The sequence below is a fragment of the Pyrus communis genome, chromosome 11 (assembly GCF_963583255.1).
Source record: "Pyrus communis chromosome 11, drPyrComm1.1, whole genome shotgun sequence".
Classification (NCBI taxonomy): domain Eukaryota; kingdom Viridiplantae; phylum Streptophyta; class Magnoliopsida; order Rosales; family Rosaceae; genus Pyrus; species Pyrus communis.
This window is the reverse complement of record NC_084813.1, coordinates 525,466-543,699: the sequence shown is the minus strand read 5'-3', so window position 1 is coordinate 543,699 and position 18,234 is coordinate 525,466. Positions and strand designations below refer to the sequence as shown.

The 18,234-nt window shown below is 35.3% G+C and overlaps 1 protein-coding gene across 1 annotated transcript; it reads right to left on the bottom strand.

The window, feature by feature from the left end:
• Window positions 1-5,756: 5,756 nt before the first annotated feature.
• LOC137709528 (transcription factor MYB108-like) lies at window positions 5,757-7,412 on the bottom strand. The gene is made up of 3 exons (XM_068448613.1): window positions 7,048-7,412; window positions 6,618-6,747; window positions 5,757-6,506 (listed from the first exon to the last, which is right to left on the bottom strand). Exons 1-3 carry the CDS (start codon window positions 7,241-7,243, stop codon window positions 5,963-5,965), a joined length of 870 nt encoding a protein of 289 aa, XP_068304714.1. The 5' UTR covers window positions 7,244-7,412; the 3' UTR covers window positions 5,757-5,962.
• Between the last annotated feature and the right edge of the window lie 10,822 nt (window positions 7,413-18,234).

The window sequence follows — 18,234 nt, the reverse complement described above, 5'->3', positions numbered from 1 at the left end:
CATCGACAAGGTTTTAAAAAGGTTCAACATGGCTTCTTGTGGCACTACTGAAATGCCAATTTCAAAGGGTGACAAATTAAGCAAAGAGCAGTGTCCCAATAGTGAGTTGGAAAGAAGAAACATGGAAGGCAAACCATATGCCTCTCTTGTTGGAAGCTTGATGTATGCACAAGTGTGCACAAGACCTGATCTTGCTTTCACTATCAGTGTTCTTGGGAGGTTTCAATCAGACGCAGGGGAGGCTCACTGGAATGCAGCCAAGAGGGTATTAAGGTACCTTCAAAGAACCAAGGAACATATGCTTATTTATAGGAAAACTGATGAGCTTGTGTTAGAAGGGTATAGTGATTCAGATTTTGCCGGATGTCCAGATGACCTTAAATCTACTTCGGGTTATGTTTTCACTATGGCATGTGGTGCAGTTTCGTGGAGAAGTGTGAAGCAGGCAACAGTGGCAGCCTCTACCATGGTGGCTGAATATCTCTCATGTTGTGAAACTGTTAATCAAGCTATATGGTTGAAAATTTTCATTGCAGGACTTAGTGTAGTGGATTCTATTTCGAGACCAATTCAAATTTATTGTGATAATAATGCAGCTATTTTCTTCAGCAAGAACAATAAAAGATCGTCTGCAACAAGGAATTTAGATATCAAATATTTGATTGCTCGAGAGAAAGTAATGGCAGGATTGGTGAAGATTGATTACTTAGAGACCGGTTCTATGATTGCAGATCCTTTAAACAAAGCAGTTCCAGTTGTGGTTTTCAAGAAGCATGTTGCAAAGATGGGTCTGTTAGCTAGTTTTGATGATGTTAATTAGTGGGAGCAAGTAAATTTTTGAACGTGCTTCGTTATCAGTCACTAGTTCACTTGACTGGTATTTATGAGTAAGTATTAATAAAGTTTTCTTCATTGTTAAGGTTTCCCCACTACTGAAGTCTTAAAGCTGTGAGGTTGTTTCAAAGTTTTCCCTCTAGATGCACAGCTTTAGTTATGACAATATGTGTATATTTTATTATGCATAATGGTTTTGACAATATGATGATTGTCAGTAGGACAAACAACCAAAGGGTTTCAATATGAAACATTAAGATGAATTGATCTATCGATTCTTAAGGGGACCAAGTGCAGAATGTGACAAACTATACATCTACAGACACATTTTACACAAATTTTTTGCATCTTGTGGGAGTTCAATGTGTTAGTTAGTTTTGTGAATGTAATTATGGGGATATTGTTCGACAAATTGAACATGTTACCCTTTAGTTCTTCATGAATACTGATTAATGACCTGAACTTGTATTCGTGATTCAAGTTGGTACTGATCTCGTGGCCATTTAAGAATAACTTCACATAAGGCCAGCTACCGTTGAATCAAGTGTCAGCTCTAGTGGGAGAATGTAAGTTCTAATGAGAGCTGAACACTTGATTATCTTTAGTTTGGAAACGTGAGGATATAAGAGATTAGAATTAACTAAGGTTGTAAGCTGATAAGGATTTTGTATAATAGGAGTCTCAGCAATAACAGTCACGATAGTGTTGAAACACTTGTAATGGATGTGAATGTGAGGTTTTGTCGGTGATAAGGTTAGATTAATTAGGATGGCATAATGGGAAGAGTCCTGATCAATCATCATCGTATACGGTATAAAAACAAGGGTCCCTGCGCTCACTCAAATAAGCAAAACAAAAGAATACTCAGATCCCATTGATTGAGCAATTGCATCCAGTTGAGGAGAGCTGCAGAAGATCCCTAGTTTCCAAGAGATGTCTTCTTCAGGTTAGTGGTTACTTTGGTACTGTGATTATCCTATTCCGCTGACTATATTCAGATTAATCTAACAAGTGAGTTGTCAAAGCCATTACCATTCTCATACAATCCTTGAAGAAACAGGTGAAAAGGTATCATTGTAGTCAATACCTTATCTTCGCCTTGTACCTTTCTATCCTTCCTGCAACATTTTTTTTTAGTTTTATAATTTCATTTGTAGCCTATGGGTTTAATTCTTAGAGTTGAATCTACCAAAGCCAAAACATTATTTTTAAACTTTGATTCTAATACTTCTTCTATTGCCTTTTGCTATAAAATTACTTGAGGACTGTTCGTTGCTTACAGATAGGTTATATGATCATCAATGTCACCTATATCATTTTCAACTTCTTGAAAACATACATAATCTATTGAAATGGCCGGTTTCCTTGCTAGATTTCCTCAAAGTTGGCTAAAAAATTGGTGTTTGTTCAGTCTCCTGAACAACCTCAATCTGATGTTCAGTTGACACATTGAGTTGTTCTGTTGCAATTTGGGTTTATGTTCCCTTAGACTCCTTCATCTCCTGATCTTGTTCCTTCCTTAGAGGCAACATAGATATGTAATTATAGTTTAATGGAGATAAACCATTATATTTTCAGATTGATCAATTTCTTCAACAAAAAAAAAAAAAAAAAATCTGGATCCCAATCAACACATCTTCATCCTCAAGAAAAATAGCATTATGTGTTTCTTGAATTCTTGTATGAACTTGTGGATAATAAAACTTAAAACCTTTTGACTTCTCTGAGTATCTAATGAAATAACAAGAGGTGGTTCTTGAATCAAGTTTCTTTTCATTTGGATTGTTAAAATCTTGCTTCAACTTTGCATCCCTAAATATGAGAGTAATCAAAACTTGGTCTTCTTCCATTCCACATCTCAAAGGGTGCCTTTGGTACAACCTTTGACGGAACTTTGTTCAATATGCAGTTTGCAGTATTCAAAGACTCTCCCCAGAGAAAAACATGCACCTTGGACCTTGAAATCATATTTCTAACCATCGCTACTAGAGATTTCTTCTCTCTGCTACTCTATTCTGTTATGGCAGTTGTGGTATATTGTGCCACTGTGCCTTGTTTCTCAAGAAAGTATGCAAAATGACCTTTCTATTCCCAGCTTCAATATACTTGCCAAAATATTCTTCTTCCTTATATGATCTAACAATCTTAATTACTAGGTTCAATTGTTTATCAACCTCACTTTTAAAGATTTTAAAACGACTTCTTTTAGCATATAACATGCTAACATTTGTCAATTTACCTATGATACAATCGAACGCAATTTTGAAATTGAAAGAGGGAATCAAATTTATTTTTGCCAGATGAAGAACTCTTTCTTTTGAGATATTACGTAGTCTCTTATGCCATAACATGTAAGCATGATCAAAATCGTGCATATTTTTAGTAGTTGTATTCAAAACAAGCATGTGTTTGTTTTCTACAATGTTATGAAATTTTCATAAAATCATCATTCAAGTAAGCTTTGCCTAGAACTAGGTCAAGTGAGCCATTTTGGAAAAATTTGACACAAGCATCATCACCAAGAAAAAAAAAACCTTGTTTGACTAACTTTGAAGAAGAAACCAAATTTCTTTTCATGCCAGGCAAATAAAGAACATCATTAAGTTGGAAAACAAATCGAGAAGACAGTTTGAGTTTCACAATCTTTCCTACAGTGACCTTTGGTTTTGCAAGTCATAATCCTAAGATTGTTAGATTTAGAGGAATTAGAATTTTTAGTATACATACCAGACTTATTAGCATGCTTAGTAAGTTTAGAAGCTTTACTAGAAGTAGCATTGGTCTCTTTCCTCCCTTTGGCAGCTTGCATAAAGTTGGCAGCTTCAACTTCTTTGCCATTTTCTTACTTTTAGCAGTTCTTTTATTGTACACATTGAGCAATCAATTCATCCACTGTCCAAGATTTGTCCTAAGTGTTGTAGGATATCTTCAGTTGACTGAACATGTTAGGCAAGACTTGTAGGATCCTAAAAATCAGTTGCTTTTCTCCAATGCTAACACCTCTGGAGTTAAGCTTCTCAACCGCATCTGTCATCTTCATGATATGATATCTAAGAGAACCTCCTCCTTCAAACTTGTAAGTTGGAGAAAATATAACTAAATGTCACGCTATTCGGAGTATTAACTTCTAACAAAATATGTGTCATTTTTTGTATAGTGTCATATCCACCTATCTTTATGATAGGTTATTGAAGTTTTGTATTTATGATATCATTTTCCGTCAATATGTCCATTCTGGCTGCTACCATTTTGGAAATCATCTCTAAATTGTATCCAATTTTCTTCTACTAACATTGTCAACCCACAGGCTAATAGCTGCTCATCATATGTCGAGTATAAAATTAACAAAAAACATTCTTCTGGAAGAAAATGTATAGTTGACCGATATACATCCGTGTTGAATTTGACGGCAGATGGACTTTTGGCCAATAACAGTGAATCTAATAAGAGTGATACTTGATCATTACAACCAAGAAAATGAGTGCTAATGACATGTATTATATAATATTATACTATCCTTTGCCTGGTTAGTTGTCTTATTATATTCCAATTGAGAAGAATTTGCAAAACATGCAATGGATTAAGGCTAACTAATTGGTTGACCCGTCTTATTTATGTATGATATACAGGACTTAAATAAGGTCCAAACGTGCTTCAACTTCAAGGGTTGCGGCCGTTAGTGCTTAAATCCAAATTAACCTTTCAAGACTCCTCAGTCTCTGCCAAAGTCTTATTAATTTTTTTTAATACATTCTAGCGTCAAAAGCATTCTCACGTTTACTTTCTGTAAAATCTGTACTTATCAGTTGCACAAGCATAGCAGTCCCCACCGTATTGTCCAGAGCATCGCAAGTTACAAATTAAGTAGGCAGATTGTCTGCTCTCCTGTTTGAATGTTCTTTCCATCGTTTCTATTTATGCGGTTATGGTTAAGTTACGTCAACATTTTATAGTCTTATTGTTTTTTGTCTTATTAATGCTATAAAAAAAATCAATATAAAATGTTGACGTGGCTTAACCATGACCACACAAAATAGGAGCAGATAAAAAGGGCATCCAAATAGGAGGGCAGACAATCTGCCTTCACAAATTAAAGGACTTACAAAAATAATGTGAAACGTCAAAATCATGGACCTCTTTTCTTCTTATAACTCCTCTTCTTTAATATAGCAGCCATACCTTTTAATTTCAGAATGATCTTAGTTTTGCCAAATTTTTCATTCAGCATCACCTTTGATCTCATTCCTTATTAGAGGGGAAGTTGTCGTGGTCTTGAGAGATTTCAGCGTGGCTTTTCAACATTTTGACAACCGGGATTAGTGTAATTCATTCGTATTTAACTAATAAGATATCTATCATTCGAAAAAAATGTTTGGTCATAGTCTGCAACACAAGATTGGTTCCTTTACATGCTAAAACTGGGCAGCCTCATTTGCATAAAATTAACCTCAACTCAAAACAAAAAGAAAAAGAAAAAAAAATGCAATTATTAGTTTGGCCTAATTGGATTATTAGTCCCCGTGGTGATACAGTAGTTGAAAGATAGCTCATAAGGTAAAAAAAAAACTAGGATTTATGTCCAAAATTGAAAATTTCATCAACTTTCTGTTAATTATTAGCACGTGAGCTACACATATTAAGTTAAAATGGAACTTTCCGTACACATATTAGGCTAAAATGGAACTCTTCGTTAATTGTTAACACGTTAGGCTGGCTCATGTGCTAATAATCAACATAAAGTTGGTGGAATTTTCAATTTTGGGCACAAATCCTAACAAACTTCACCGCAAGCGCTTAAATCCTTGGTTTTTTTTTAACCACAGTGGCTATCTTCCAACAAACTTATCACCATAATATATTAATTATATATTGATGACTCAACGATGATAAAACAACAACGCAATGATGATATAATGGCGACGTAATAAACACTGATTATTTTTACAATTAAATCTCAAAAAACTGATCATTTATGCTATTTGACAAAAAATTCATGGTCTTCCTCTACTTTGAGAATGCGTACAACAAAAGTTTGTAAACTCAACTTTACTACTACAATTAAGTCATGGAATCACCCATGCGTCACGTAAACAAACTAGTCCTCGATGGCTCGATCCATTCACCAATATTAGTCATCACTAAGCTGCTGTTGCAAGAACCATATATTCTCTTCAGTCCACAAGTTCTCCACTGATGTGTCCCCACCGGTTGACCAATAATTGCTTTGTTCAAAGCCATGAATATCTGAATTACCATTTTTACTATAACCCGACCCGTTTTCTGAACCATATTGACCGCTGCATGGATAAGTCATGAATTCATCACCACTGCTAGTTGGGTCGGTGGGAATTGAACAAACTTGAACCTGATCATATGAGTCTGATGAAGTACTGCCAGAGGTTTCAGGCACGAAATTAGGATCAACCAAGTACTGACACTCGGACTCAGATGTCGTAGTGATAAAAGTACTGGGTTGATCTGGTACAGCTTCGGGCAAGGACCCGATCCGTTCAATTAGACGGGGAATCCAGATGTAACGCATGGCGTCTTGGAATTGTTTGCTGTTAACGTCACACTTGAGCTGTTTTGCTTGCTTCTGCACTCTTGTTCTCCAATAGTTCTTTATCTCATTGTCTGTTCTACCGGGCAAGTATTCGGCTATCTTGGACCATCTAATTATTTAATTGTGCCATTAAAACAAAACACACAGAAGATTAGAAACAACGATATACGTGTATTAATAGAAATATATCATACACACATATATATGTATACATATGTACCTGTTGCCCCAGCGGGAATGAAGTTGAAGAATTATAAGTTGTTCTTGGAGAGTTATGTTTCCACGTTGAACATTTGGTCGCAAGTAGTTTAACCACCTTAATCTGCAGCTTTTGCCAGTTCGTTTCAGACCTGCATGGCCATGTATTATCATATTAGTACTTTGACAAAATTCATAGTGATCAGAATTGACCAGGCATAAATCTTCCCTAGAATTTTGAAAATGAAGGATTGGTAACTATATATAGCTTTAATCTATGATGCATGTAAATTACTTTCCAAAATAATTAATAACGAATTCTGTTTATTCAAAGGCTTAAAAGGAAGAAATGGTAGATAGTCCATACGACAACTCCATGACTAACTAAACAGTTATTGGTAAGCGGTATTTTCCTTCACTGTCTTGGAAGAGGGTCGAAAGAGAATATGTACCTGCATGGCAAGCCAATGAATTCCAGTGACCTTCACCATGGATGTTGACGTAATTGTTGAGAATGGAGTCTTCCTCGGCTGTCCATGGGCCTTTTCTTAAATCCAGTCCTTCAATTGGTTGATCATGAGTTGCTGCTGCTGCTAATGAGCCATAACCTGCTGATCTCATCTGATCATGAACATTATTAATATCCATTTCCTTTTGTCTGGTTTGAGCTGGGAGACAAAGAATACGGATTAGTTTGGGATTTAGTGTGCAGTGTACAGAATAGTTGACCTTGTTAGGATTTCCTTAGCTTGGGGATTACAAGTCATGAGAAGAAGGGTTTGATATATAGACGAGGGGGAAGAGCGAGAGAGAGAGAGAGAGAGAGAGAGAGAGAAAAGACTGAAAAAGGGGATTGGACTGACTAAATTACTAAAGAAGAAAAAAGCGGCCGCATTTCTACTGTGCCTTTGATCGAACGCGGCCAAGACTCAAGACTCAAAGTTAATAAACAATTAGTATTAATAATTCTAGTGAGAGAGAGAGAGAGAGAGAGACATCTTCCACGGCACAAACATACAAATCCTTCATTCTTGTTTATATATATATTTAATCTGAAGTTGACCCTTTGACCTTTGCACTAATCTAATTCTCACGCGTTTCAACTTTTAAATTTCCGAAACTAGTGGCATTTTTCTCTTGGGGTAACTTGTTAGTTGTGGTAGTTTTCTATTGTGTCTTTCACACATTGTTTTATGTGTGCTATTTGAAGGCCTTATTATATATGATTTGCACATGTGAAGAGAATGCAAGAGACAAATTTTCAGATCTAAATGTTAAAGTAAAACAAAGGCCTTGGGAGATGAGCTACCAATTAGCTTCTTCCTCTATAAACCATCATGTATATTAGTAGAAAGCACATATTTTATGTGTGTGAACAATTTCTCTTAATAAGTGCATATTTTTTTAATATTACATAATTACTGTTTTGTCTTCTTTATGTAAATATTGTATATAAAAAGTGAGAAATATTGCATAATTACTGTTTTGTCCTCTTTATGTAAATATTGTGTATCAAAAATGAGGATAAAATTGGAAAAACAAGTATAAAAAAAGGATAAAATAGGAAAAATAGGGATATGATTGTCATTTTGTCAAAAGGTACAAAATTACTATTTTGCCCTCCTTTTGTCAATAGTGTGTATCAAAAGTGAGGGTAAAATAGAAAAACCAAGGGAAAAAGGTTGACAATGAGGGTTTTCTTGATAATAGTATAGATATATGGTTTGGCGCATGCACTATAAATCCATGTCATTCGTCCATGATCCATATGTCACATCCCGACCCGGGCTCTACCACATCCCGGGCTCGACTCCGACGTAGTACGATATTGTCCGCTTTGGGCCTCAACCATGCCCTCACGGTTTTGTTTCTGGGAACTCACGAGTAACTTCCCAGTGGGTCACCCATCCTGGGATTGCTCTCACCCAATCTCGCTTAAATTCAGAGTTCCGATAGAATCTGAAGCCACTGAGTTCCCAAAAGGCCTCGTGCTATATGGATGTGGGCATGTACATATAAAGCATAGAGGATCCTCTTCCCTGGGCGATGTGGGATCTTACAATCCACCCCCCCCTTAGGGGCCCGACGTCCACGTCTGCACATTTCTGGCTAGGGATTGGCTCTGAATAATTGTAGTGGGTTACTCCCACAATTGCACACTCTTTCACTGTTTAGTATAATTAGTTCTGATTAGTTTTAAATTTATTCACTTTTTCACATCACTTATCCTTATGGTTATGTCACCTCACGGTGATGGCCAGCACGCTTCGACCTTCCTAGGTTGGGGTGTGTCACATAGTTTGCCAACATTTTTAAGGTATGGTGGATTTCGGTTGACCAGAAAAGACAATAGGGTATATCTATATGTGGATTTAGAGCATCCCCAAATTTTAGATAGAATGCTATGTAGTCGTTTTTTACGGTAAACATTGTTTCAAATCAAACTAAATTTTAGGTGATCTAGATTAGCATTAATTTTGATGCAGCTGTTTTAATTGCAATTTTATTCTTTCTAAAAAAAAATTGCAATTTGATTATTATTAAAGGAAAACTAATTAAAAGGGTTTGAAAACTTTGAGTTTTAATGATAAGGACAAAATAAATAGTAAAATGAATAATATCAAGATTGACTTTTTAGTGTAAAAATGTGGTTTTTCATTAAAGTAACAATACCTTGGACTTTTCGTTAAAACTCCCTATTATTAATTCGTTGGGTCCCATCATCCACTAGAATATAAAATTTTAAAAATAGTTTTAATGTTTGTTTTATTTTAATATGGGTCCTATATGATAATAATATAATAACTAACATACCAGTTGGAATAGAATAAAATTTGATAGTGTGCTTCAAAATGCCAGATCAGTCATGACTTAAAAATACTCATTAGAGATGTTAAACAAACTTGATACATAGGGCTGAAAGAATCATTGTGTGTTTAATTTATCATTTATGAACTCTGTGTTGTATACCCTCACCACATAACTCCATATGCCAGCCTTAGAGATATTGCTAAAGTTCATTATGCTTACTTTTATAGATAAATCTACTGAAAAACTTAACTAGTTAGCAATTTGGTTTACTCTTATGTTAGGGTGTTGGTATATTATCTATTCTAGTTAGATTGTACTATATTATCCACTAGCGTTAGATTGTTTCCTGAGTTTGTTTTTACTCATCCATAACCTTCGGATAGCATTACCCCTTCTAGAATGGTGTCGTGTCCATTAAATTAACCATATTTAGCCTATGCATTTAATTAAATTCTCATAGAAAAAGAAAAATAATATTTTTTCATGTTTATTTCATAATTATGTATTTATAAATAGGTGGTGCTATCTACACATTATTTTTTACCTCCCACACACCTCTCTATATTTCAGGTCGTCGGTTTGAATGACCTGAAGAATATCAAATGACAAAGTTAAAAAGGGATGTATGGGAAGTAAAAATGAGTGTATGAATGGCACCGCCAGCTATAAATACATATTGTTAATGCATGATCATTTTAAACCCATTAAAATAATATATAGTTATTTGGCTTAACAAATGGACCTTGACAGAGCACACTAAAGGAATAAGAGATCAAAGACCTTGGGCCTACAAGCCAGTCGAATGAATTCAGATGACAAAGCACCATCATGAGAATGAAAGACAATTGTCATCAAACGATCGATCCTGGTCATGGTTTGTCAATCGACAAGAAGAGATGAACACAGAACTTAAAGTACTTTCTGATCACTTAAGCCAATTGGAGGACCTAATAACTTTCTAGCACCGAAGCTCAAAAGACAGGTCTGTCCAAACGTCAACTCCGAGCCATGCATTGGCCAGTGATGGGGAAAAGAAGTCTATAAAGGGACATAAATACTAACAGGCCTAATGCATGGGTAAAGTGCTTTCCAACCATTCTTTGATGAGGGCTGTGCTCGAGACGCGTCGACCTGAAAAACCATGTAAGTAGTACTGTGTAAATATCACTTCTTTTCCACATGTCAAGTAGACAATAGAGGAATAGCTGATAGGTCGTACCTACGTGTTAAGCCCATTGAATGATGGGGGGGGGGTGAGAAAATTAAAAGCCCTAGACATTTGGGTCTCACTCAATGCCTATAGAAATGGGTTGAATTGTTTATGCATGTGCTCTACAAACAAATTTTGTAATATTGAATATTATGTAACAACTAATTTTAATTAACTAATAATCGGGCAAGATTAATTCATTTAGGAGTTTGACTTTATATTATGGAGATAATATACTATGAATGAGTCCATAAGACTTAAGGTATGGAAGCAATGTCATAAACAAGGTTATGATAGGGAGACTTGTATTCCATAATCACTAATAAGTCCTTAAACTAAGTTCCTAGCCATTTGGAAAGCCAACTGGACATTCATTATCCCGGAAATGACGGTGTATATCACATTAAGGTTAGCAAGGTCTCATGCTACGCATGTTGGACACGTGATAGATATACAGGTGCTTCTCTGCTAAATAAGTTCACTAAACATTGACCTCCAAGAAGCTTACACTTATAAATGCTTACTACATGTCAAACGTTACAAACTTCAGGTTGTAGCATGCATATAGTTGTTAGACCTGAGGTATCCTCGATAGTGTTGTCTTTTTTGTTGTTTGTAGTATCTGATCAAAGATGATAATTTAACATGTCAAATCTGATCCCCGCAAATAACGAATCCAAATGGTTTGGTTTGGGAGATTAAATTTCAGGTATTTTACGGTTATTGGTAATTGTGGGGTAAATTTTTCGATTTTGGATCCGATTATGGTTATTGAGGTGTCTGCCCCGAAACCAAATCATTTTCTTTTTTAATAAAAAAAATATAAATATTTACTATATGGAGAAGAACTTATCAATAAATATGCATTATTAAATATGGAAGTCCATGCTAGTAATTATATGCAAAATTCATTAAAAGTATAATTATATGCTTATCAATTATCAATAGTATAAATATTTTCTTGACAATATAAATATTTGATATTATTTTTTTTATATGCATTATAAGTTGTATTAATAATAGTAGTTTATTTAATCTCCTTTTTTATTTAAAATTTACTATTTAATTAATAATATAAATAAATATTAAAATATATAAACATCATAATGGGAAAAATCTTTACTCGGTGGAAATCCGTTATCTGAGGGGTTCAGTTACGGAAAAAACTCGTTCAAGAATTCTATAGTTTCAGGTTTATGAAAAATAAGCAGGTTCGAGTATGGGAGTGACATATCCAAACCCGATCCACCCTGTTGTCATCCCTACGCCTAATAGTAAAATTATCTAAGTATCGTATTCTTCGTTGCAGCAGTAATGCTCTACCTACTGAGTTCCTTAGGCTAACTTATAGGCCCAATGTCTTGATCTTCAGGCCCATCTATTAGACCAACCAACAACTATATATTATCTTAATGGGTAAAAGAACCTTGCGCTAACACACGAGTCACAAAACCTTGTACCTTCTACCCATACTGGTCAGGCGGCTGCAACCACTGAACGTTTGCCACTGCCAAAAACTTCTTATGCTACTTCTTTGCTTCTCACAATCAAATCATTCGCCAATTTCAAATTCTTATTCCGACACTCTAGTTTTGAATCGTAAATCACAATATTTATAGAAAGCATTTTTTGTTTTGTGAGAAAGTTTTTGTTTGAAAATTCACTTGAAATTGTTTCTTAAAATATCAAATAAAGTGTTGTCACATAGGCCTCATTTGGCAGTTTAGACTGTACTGACTATTTCAATTGGATAGTATAAATAGTCGTCGGATAGTATTGATTAAATTAGTCGAGTGTTTAGTGTTGTATCGGATTAATTTGTGCATCAGATAATACATCGGGCTATAATAATTTTTTTTTAAAATCATAGAATAATTGTTATTAAAAGGGGAAAAAATGAGAAAAACAAAGAAAAAAAAACCAGGTCTCTTTCCAGTTATGTCTTCCTTTCTTCACCATCTTCCCCACGCATCAAATCCCACCCTTAGTGACCGATTACAGAGGAAGGTGGCCAGGGTCGAGAACTCAGAGCCCAAATCTGAATTCTTGTCCCCCCTCCTCGTCGAAGCCCAGCTCCATTCCTAGTCAGAGCCCATATCCGAATTGTTATCCCCCTCCTCGTCGGAGCCTAGCTCATTTCCTCGTTGTCCTCTTTGTTCGTCAGAGTCCAAATTGGAAGAATTTGAATCATCATCCTCCTCCTCCTTCAACCCATGGAAAAGTATTGTTGTCAAAGATCGAAGGTGAACGGAAGAGGTGGAAGGGGTGTGTGTGTAAATGAGGAGGGAGAACCAGAGAAGAAAAGGAAGAAGACAACAAAGACGAACTTGGGATCTAGACGAGAGATAGCAGGCGATGAGAAAGAGTTGAAGGAGAGTGATGCGAAAGAGGGACGGAGTGAGCCGGTGTGAGCAAGAGAGATCCACTCGACTAATAATACAAAAGTTTTGGACGAGATAAACAAGCGGATGTGAAGGGTACAAAACAAGTGGGGCTGGATTAAATAATCCGGTGCTTATTTTATTATAAAGCTCACGAAACATCCGCTTTGTATTATTAGTAGTATCCGGTGGTCATTTATGGCATGCTAAACAAGGCCATAAAGTTCTAAAAGTGTTTGTTTAACCCAGAAACATTTCTAACTAGGCCAGAACACTTTTGAATCCTTGCAAAACTGACATTTTAATGTATGCCCAAATAGTTTTATCACCTCATAAAGCATCATTACACTTAGTATAGGCTTTTTAAATTATACACTTATCTATTTATGGATATTCAAGTATATGTATATGTATATATAGTATGCATATTCCGAGTTGTCTTACTTCAAATTTTAAAAATCATGGTCCTACAATAAAATGTCATTACACTTAGTATAGTCTTTTAAATTATACACTCATCTATGTTAGATTTATGGATTTTCATGTCTAAAGTATATATTTGTCTGGCATTTCAATTAGGTAGGAAGACTAAATTTTGTAAACAAATGATATGGAAGTTAACGATTGGATTATTGCTTATGACACACCCCGACCTGGAATGTCTACTAAGACTCCGAATCGAGCTGTGTTGGCCAACACCTAGAATGTGACAAAGCCATAAAGTGTAGTGATGTGGAAAAATTGAATAAATATAAACCTAAAGTGACTAAATGCAAGAGTGCATGGTGAGTGGAAATGAATCCATTTCACACGTGATGACAGAGCATAAGTACAATACAGTAAAATAGGGTGAGAATTATATCATCGATGGTAATCGTCTACACCAAGATTTGCCAATAATCCTCGTTGATATGAAAACTCTGCTACTGGAACCTGGAGGGGCAAACAACAAGAGTGAGTGGGCCTGAAAATAAAGTTTTATAAAAAAAAAACCTTTCTAAAAACATTGCAACCCCTTGCGTAAAACAAGTATAGTTTTCCGAAAATCATACTACGTATAACTATGAAATCAAATGCATGCCAACAATAAATCTAGAAATATGCCACAACAGAATATCTCAACAGCAATATGAATATAATCATAAGCTGAACAATATATACTAGCATGCAAGTCGAAGTCACATAATGTGACATGTACGACTGCATCTATTGCTCATCAATCTATGCTAACACATGAGTTGAAGTCACCTAATGTGACCTGTATGACAGGCTAGGTGTAATAATATATGCTCTAGTACTATGATCACATGAAGGCTAGCACTATGCGCGGGTCACCTACAAGTCGGAGCCGCCTAATGCGACCTGTACGACAGGCTAGCACCTAACTTGGAATGGTTGGTAGAAATGACTAAATGGTAGTGGGATTGATTGGTAAAACTTTTGTGGTACACAATTATCGATACATTAACCCTGCTTCAGGGCCATCAACTCGACTCAAATCGGTATTTTTCCTTGGCAAGGAGATTTTTCGTTTAAAATTTAGAGGTGGTCACCAAAACGTTCATCTAAAAGGTCGATAAGTCGACTAGGTCACTTACGATTTAGAAAAAGCTAACACATTTTTCGTGCTTGACGAGGTGAGATTGTGTTAGACAAGGGATTTAAGAGTATTTCTTATTTTTGTACTCTTTGTAAAGATTATGTAATAATTACTTGTGTAAGAGAACCTTTGTTTTACATATTTAGTTTTTACTTTTACTTTTACTCGTGCACCGGTCGTGGGGTCCCACCGACTCGAGGGCTGGGGCGTGACAAAATGGTATCATTGCTCTCTATGCGTGTAGATGAAATGAAAGAGTTTTGAGGGAAAGAGAGATATAAAATAGAGAGAGAGAGAGAGAGAGAGAGAGAGAGAGAGAGAGAGAGAGGCTGAGAAGGTGGGAGACATGGAAGAGTGGAAAAGAGAGTAAAAATATAATAAAAGTTGTGAGTGGAAGTAAGGTGTCAACAAAGAAGTGGTCCAAAACTTAGAAAGAGCTGCTACTCCATTTAGTTAGGGTTCATCTAGGGATATCCATTAAAATTAGGGGTTTGGTGTGTCAAGATTTTTAGTAGGGTTATCTTGTCAAAGCTCAGAATATCAAAGTGAGTGATTTATGTAATGTGTTGCAAATTATACTTATTTTCAAATATCTCTATTTCAAGTGAAGCATGTTGGATCTGTGGAAAGGTTTTCGGAATTATTAATATAGTGATATGTGGATATTTATAATTGTTCATGGAGCATGAGAACTTTAGTGTTGCATTAATTCGAGGTATAAATGTGAACTGCACACGGGGACATTAGGGCATAATGGCCAGTAGGAGTCATGTGGTGAGTTACTATTATGAAGGATATAATGAACATGTAAAGAGATGATGTGATATGGCACTACGTGCATATTGATTTGATAATATTACTGTATTTTCCATAGTAACTAAAATGGCATCGCTTGACTGACATATTACATATTATACTCATTGAGCGACGATGGTTGTTGCTCACCCCTCACCCTTTTATTTTACAGATGAGTTATTTGACAAGACAGGTGCTAGACGAGCTAAGATTGTGTTAGAGAAGGGATTTAAGAGTTTTCTTATTTTTGTACTCTCTGTAAGGATTCTGTAATAATTACTTGTATAAGAGAACATTTGTTTTACGTTTTACGTTTTTACTTTTACTTTTACTCACGCACCGGGCGTGGGGTCCCACTAACTCCGGGTCCGGGGCGTGACAACTTAACTATTGATTAACATGTTTATTTTTTTATCAATAACACATCATTTAGTTTGCAAATTTAGTCTACAAATTTAATCTCCATAGCATTACCCTTTCACTTAGTGAATTGTTAACAACACACCAAAAAAATCATCATGCACTTCAACTTTATAAAAATAATAGAGTACTTATAATAGTGCAAGCACATGATGACATTTTTAAAGTGCCAAAAACAACTACTTTCTAGTATATAGTGTGTCTATATAATATTTATATATATATATATATACACACACACACATACATATGTGTGTGTGTGTGTGTGTGTGGGGTTTGTGATTGACGTATGGCTTTTTAAGTATCTATGCATAAAAAAAAAATTATATATTTAAGTATGTGTGTACAGAAAAAAAATTTCTACACACGCTTTTTCTTCTCATGCATATGATCCCTATTTTTTTCTACCTATTTAATTGAAATATAAAAGGAGAATCGAGGGTTAAAAAACAAGTGAAAAAATATTTACATAAATTACTCCACATGTGCAATTGTATGGATTCGGCTTACATTTTGGCCCTAATTCATGTGTATATTTCTATATGTTACAAGTGAAATAGCCTGATTAGTTTTATCCAACAGTTAATTATACCGATCAACTACATAAGCCTCGGCATACGTTCTTGATTTCTAATTAATTGATTAACCAGTCAGGGAACTTTAATAGAGAGCATTCCTATATTTCTTCTTATGAGAAGAGCACGTACCACCTAGGATTATTATTCCTTACACTGGACATGACAAGAGAGCTACTAAAATTATTCTTTGTTGCCTACGGATCCCTCAATGCAGACTAGAAGGAAGGAAGAAAGGCCAACAAGGACCAGCACAGATTCTTATTTACCTTTCAAAGCACTACCTGATATAAACACAAAGATAATGGAATTATTCCACATAAAATTAAAAACAGAAAGAAAAAACGCAGTCAAAAGTTTGATTAGAAAAATACTTTGTAATGGATGAAGTGGAATTTAACCAAAGAAAAGCATGCAAGCATATAATTAACTAAGAATCAAGAGTACGTGTAAAAGCTACATTACTTTGTTGGAACTTTTGGTCAAAACTAAAAGCGGTGTCTCTGTCTCGGAGGGTCATGGCATTTCCATGAAAAATGATTTGCACGCATAAATGAGTCCAAGGTTCCCTCCTACGATGCTACACCCCTCCTTTGTTTGATACATTACCCAAAAATAATATTTAAAAGAAAAAGCTACAACGCAACGCCATCCATGACATACAAGGTGATCTCCATCTTAGCGCAGCAAAAAAAAAAAAAAAGTCATCTCAGTTAATTCAGTTAATTCTCTTAAAGGGATTAGATGCTTCAAATCACTTGAAGCATTATCGTAGTTAACCATATAACCAGAGCAACATTTTATTCTTCTAGAGGAATGGAGTAAAAGAATTAAACCCGTCATCCACGAGATTCGAATTTAAAAATTATTACTTATAAATGAAAAAGAATATTACTAGAATATAATATTAAATGACAAGATTCATATTTAGGTTGCATGAAGTTATTATTTGTTGATGTGCACGAAAATCAGATCATCATACGGTGTAGTGAAGTTGACCTCCGCGGGGGAACTTCATTCAAGGGTAGAATGACTAGGTGATTTGCAAGGAAAAGATAGCATTGAAGGGCTCCGTTGTAGTACCAGCCGAAAAACCTTCATTACTTAGCAAAGTATGTTTAGGGTGTCGCATGGGCATGTTTAGTGGTGATTAGTAATTAACGATTACTTTTAAAGGGGACTAAAAGTTACCCCTTTATAGAGGTGAAGTAGAAGGAACTTTGTCGAGTTGGTCAATGTGGGATTGATTACGCTTACTATGGCGTTGCCACTTGTCCTGTCGTGATTGGTCTCTAAATCAGAGGGAATCTCTCATCGGTTAAATGATAGCCAATAAGTGGTTGCTGCTTGTTTGAAGTTGGTTCGTGTGCTTCAGCAAGAGTGCCTCAATGAAGATGCTACAATAAATTTATGGTGCCTTAATTACAAGTGATCGATACTCGGTGATTTTAAGGTCAATCATATATGATACAAACATTATTCATATATCATAAAGTTTCAGCTTAAATATCGTAAGCCTAACGTTCAAATTTTTTTATACTCATCTTAAACCAAAAAATTTAAAACAAGGTTTACAAGAATACAAAACACAATTGTCATTCACTACTTATAACCTTTCGTACAAGTTCTAAATTTCAATTCTTTGAAGATGGATGTCTGACCACTTCAAACTCAATGATGACAACAATTGAATCTATTGGTTTACTTTTCTCAGGGGCATTATTCCTGCAAGAGAGTTTATCAGTAGGTAGAGTCTTCGGCCTATTTATAATCAAACCGAAACGTTACATAAGATGCGATGATATTAAATAATTATTCGGGTTTAAACACATCTAACAGTAATACGC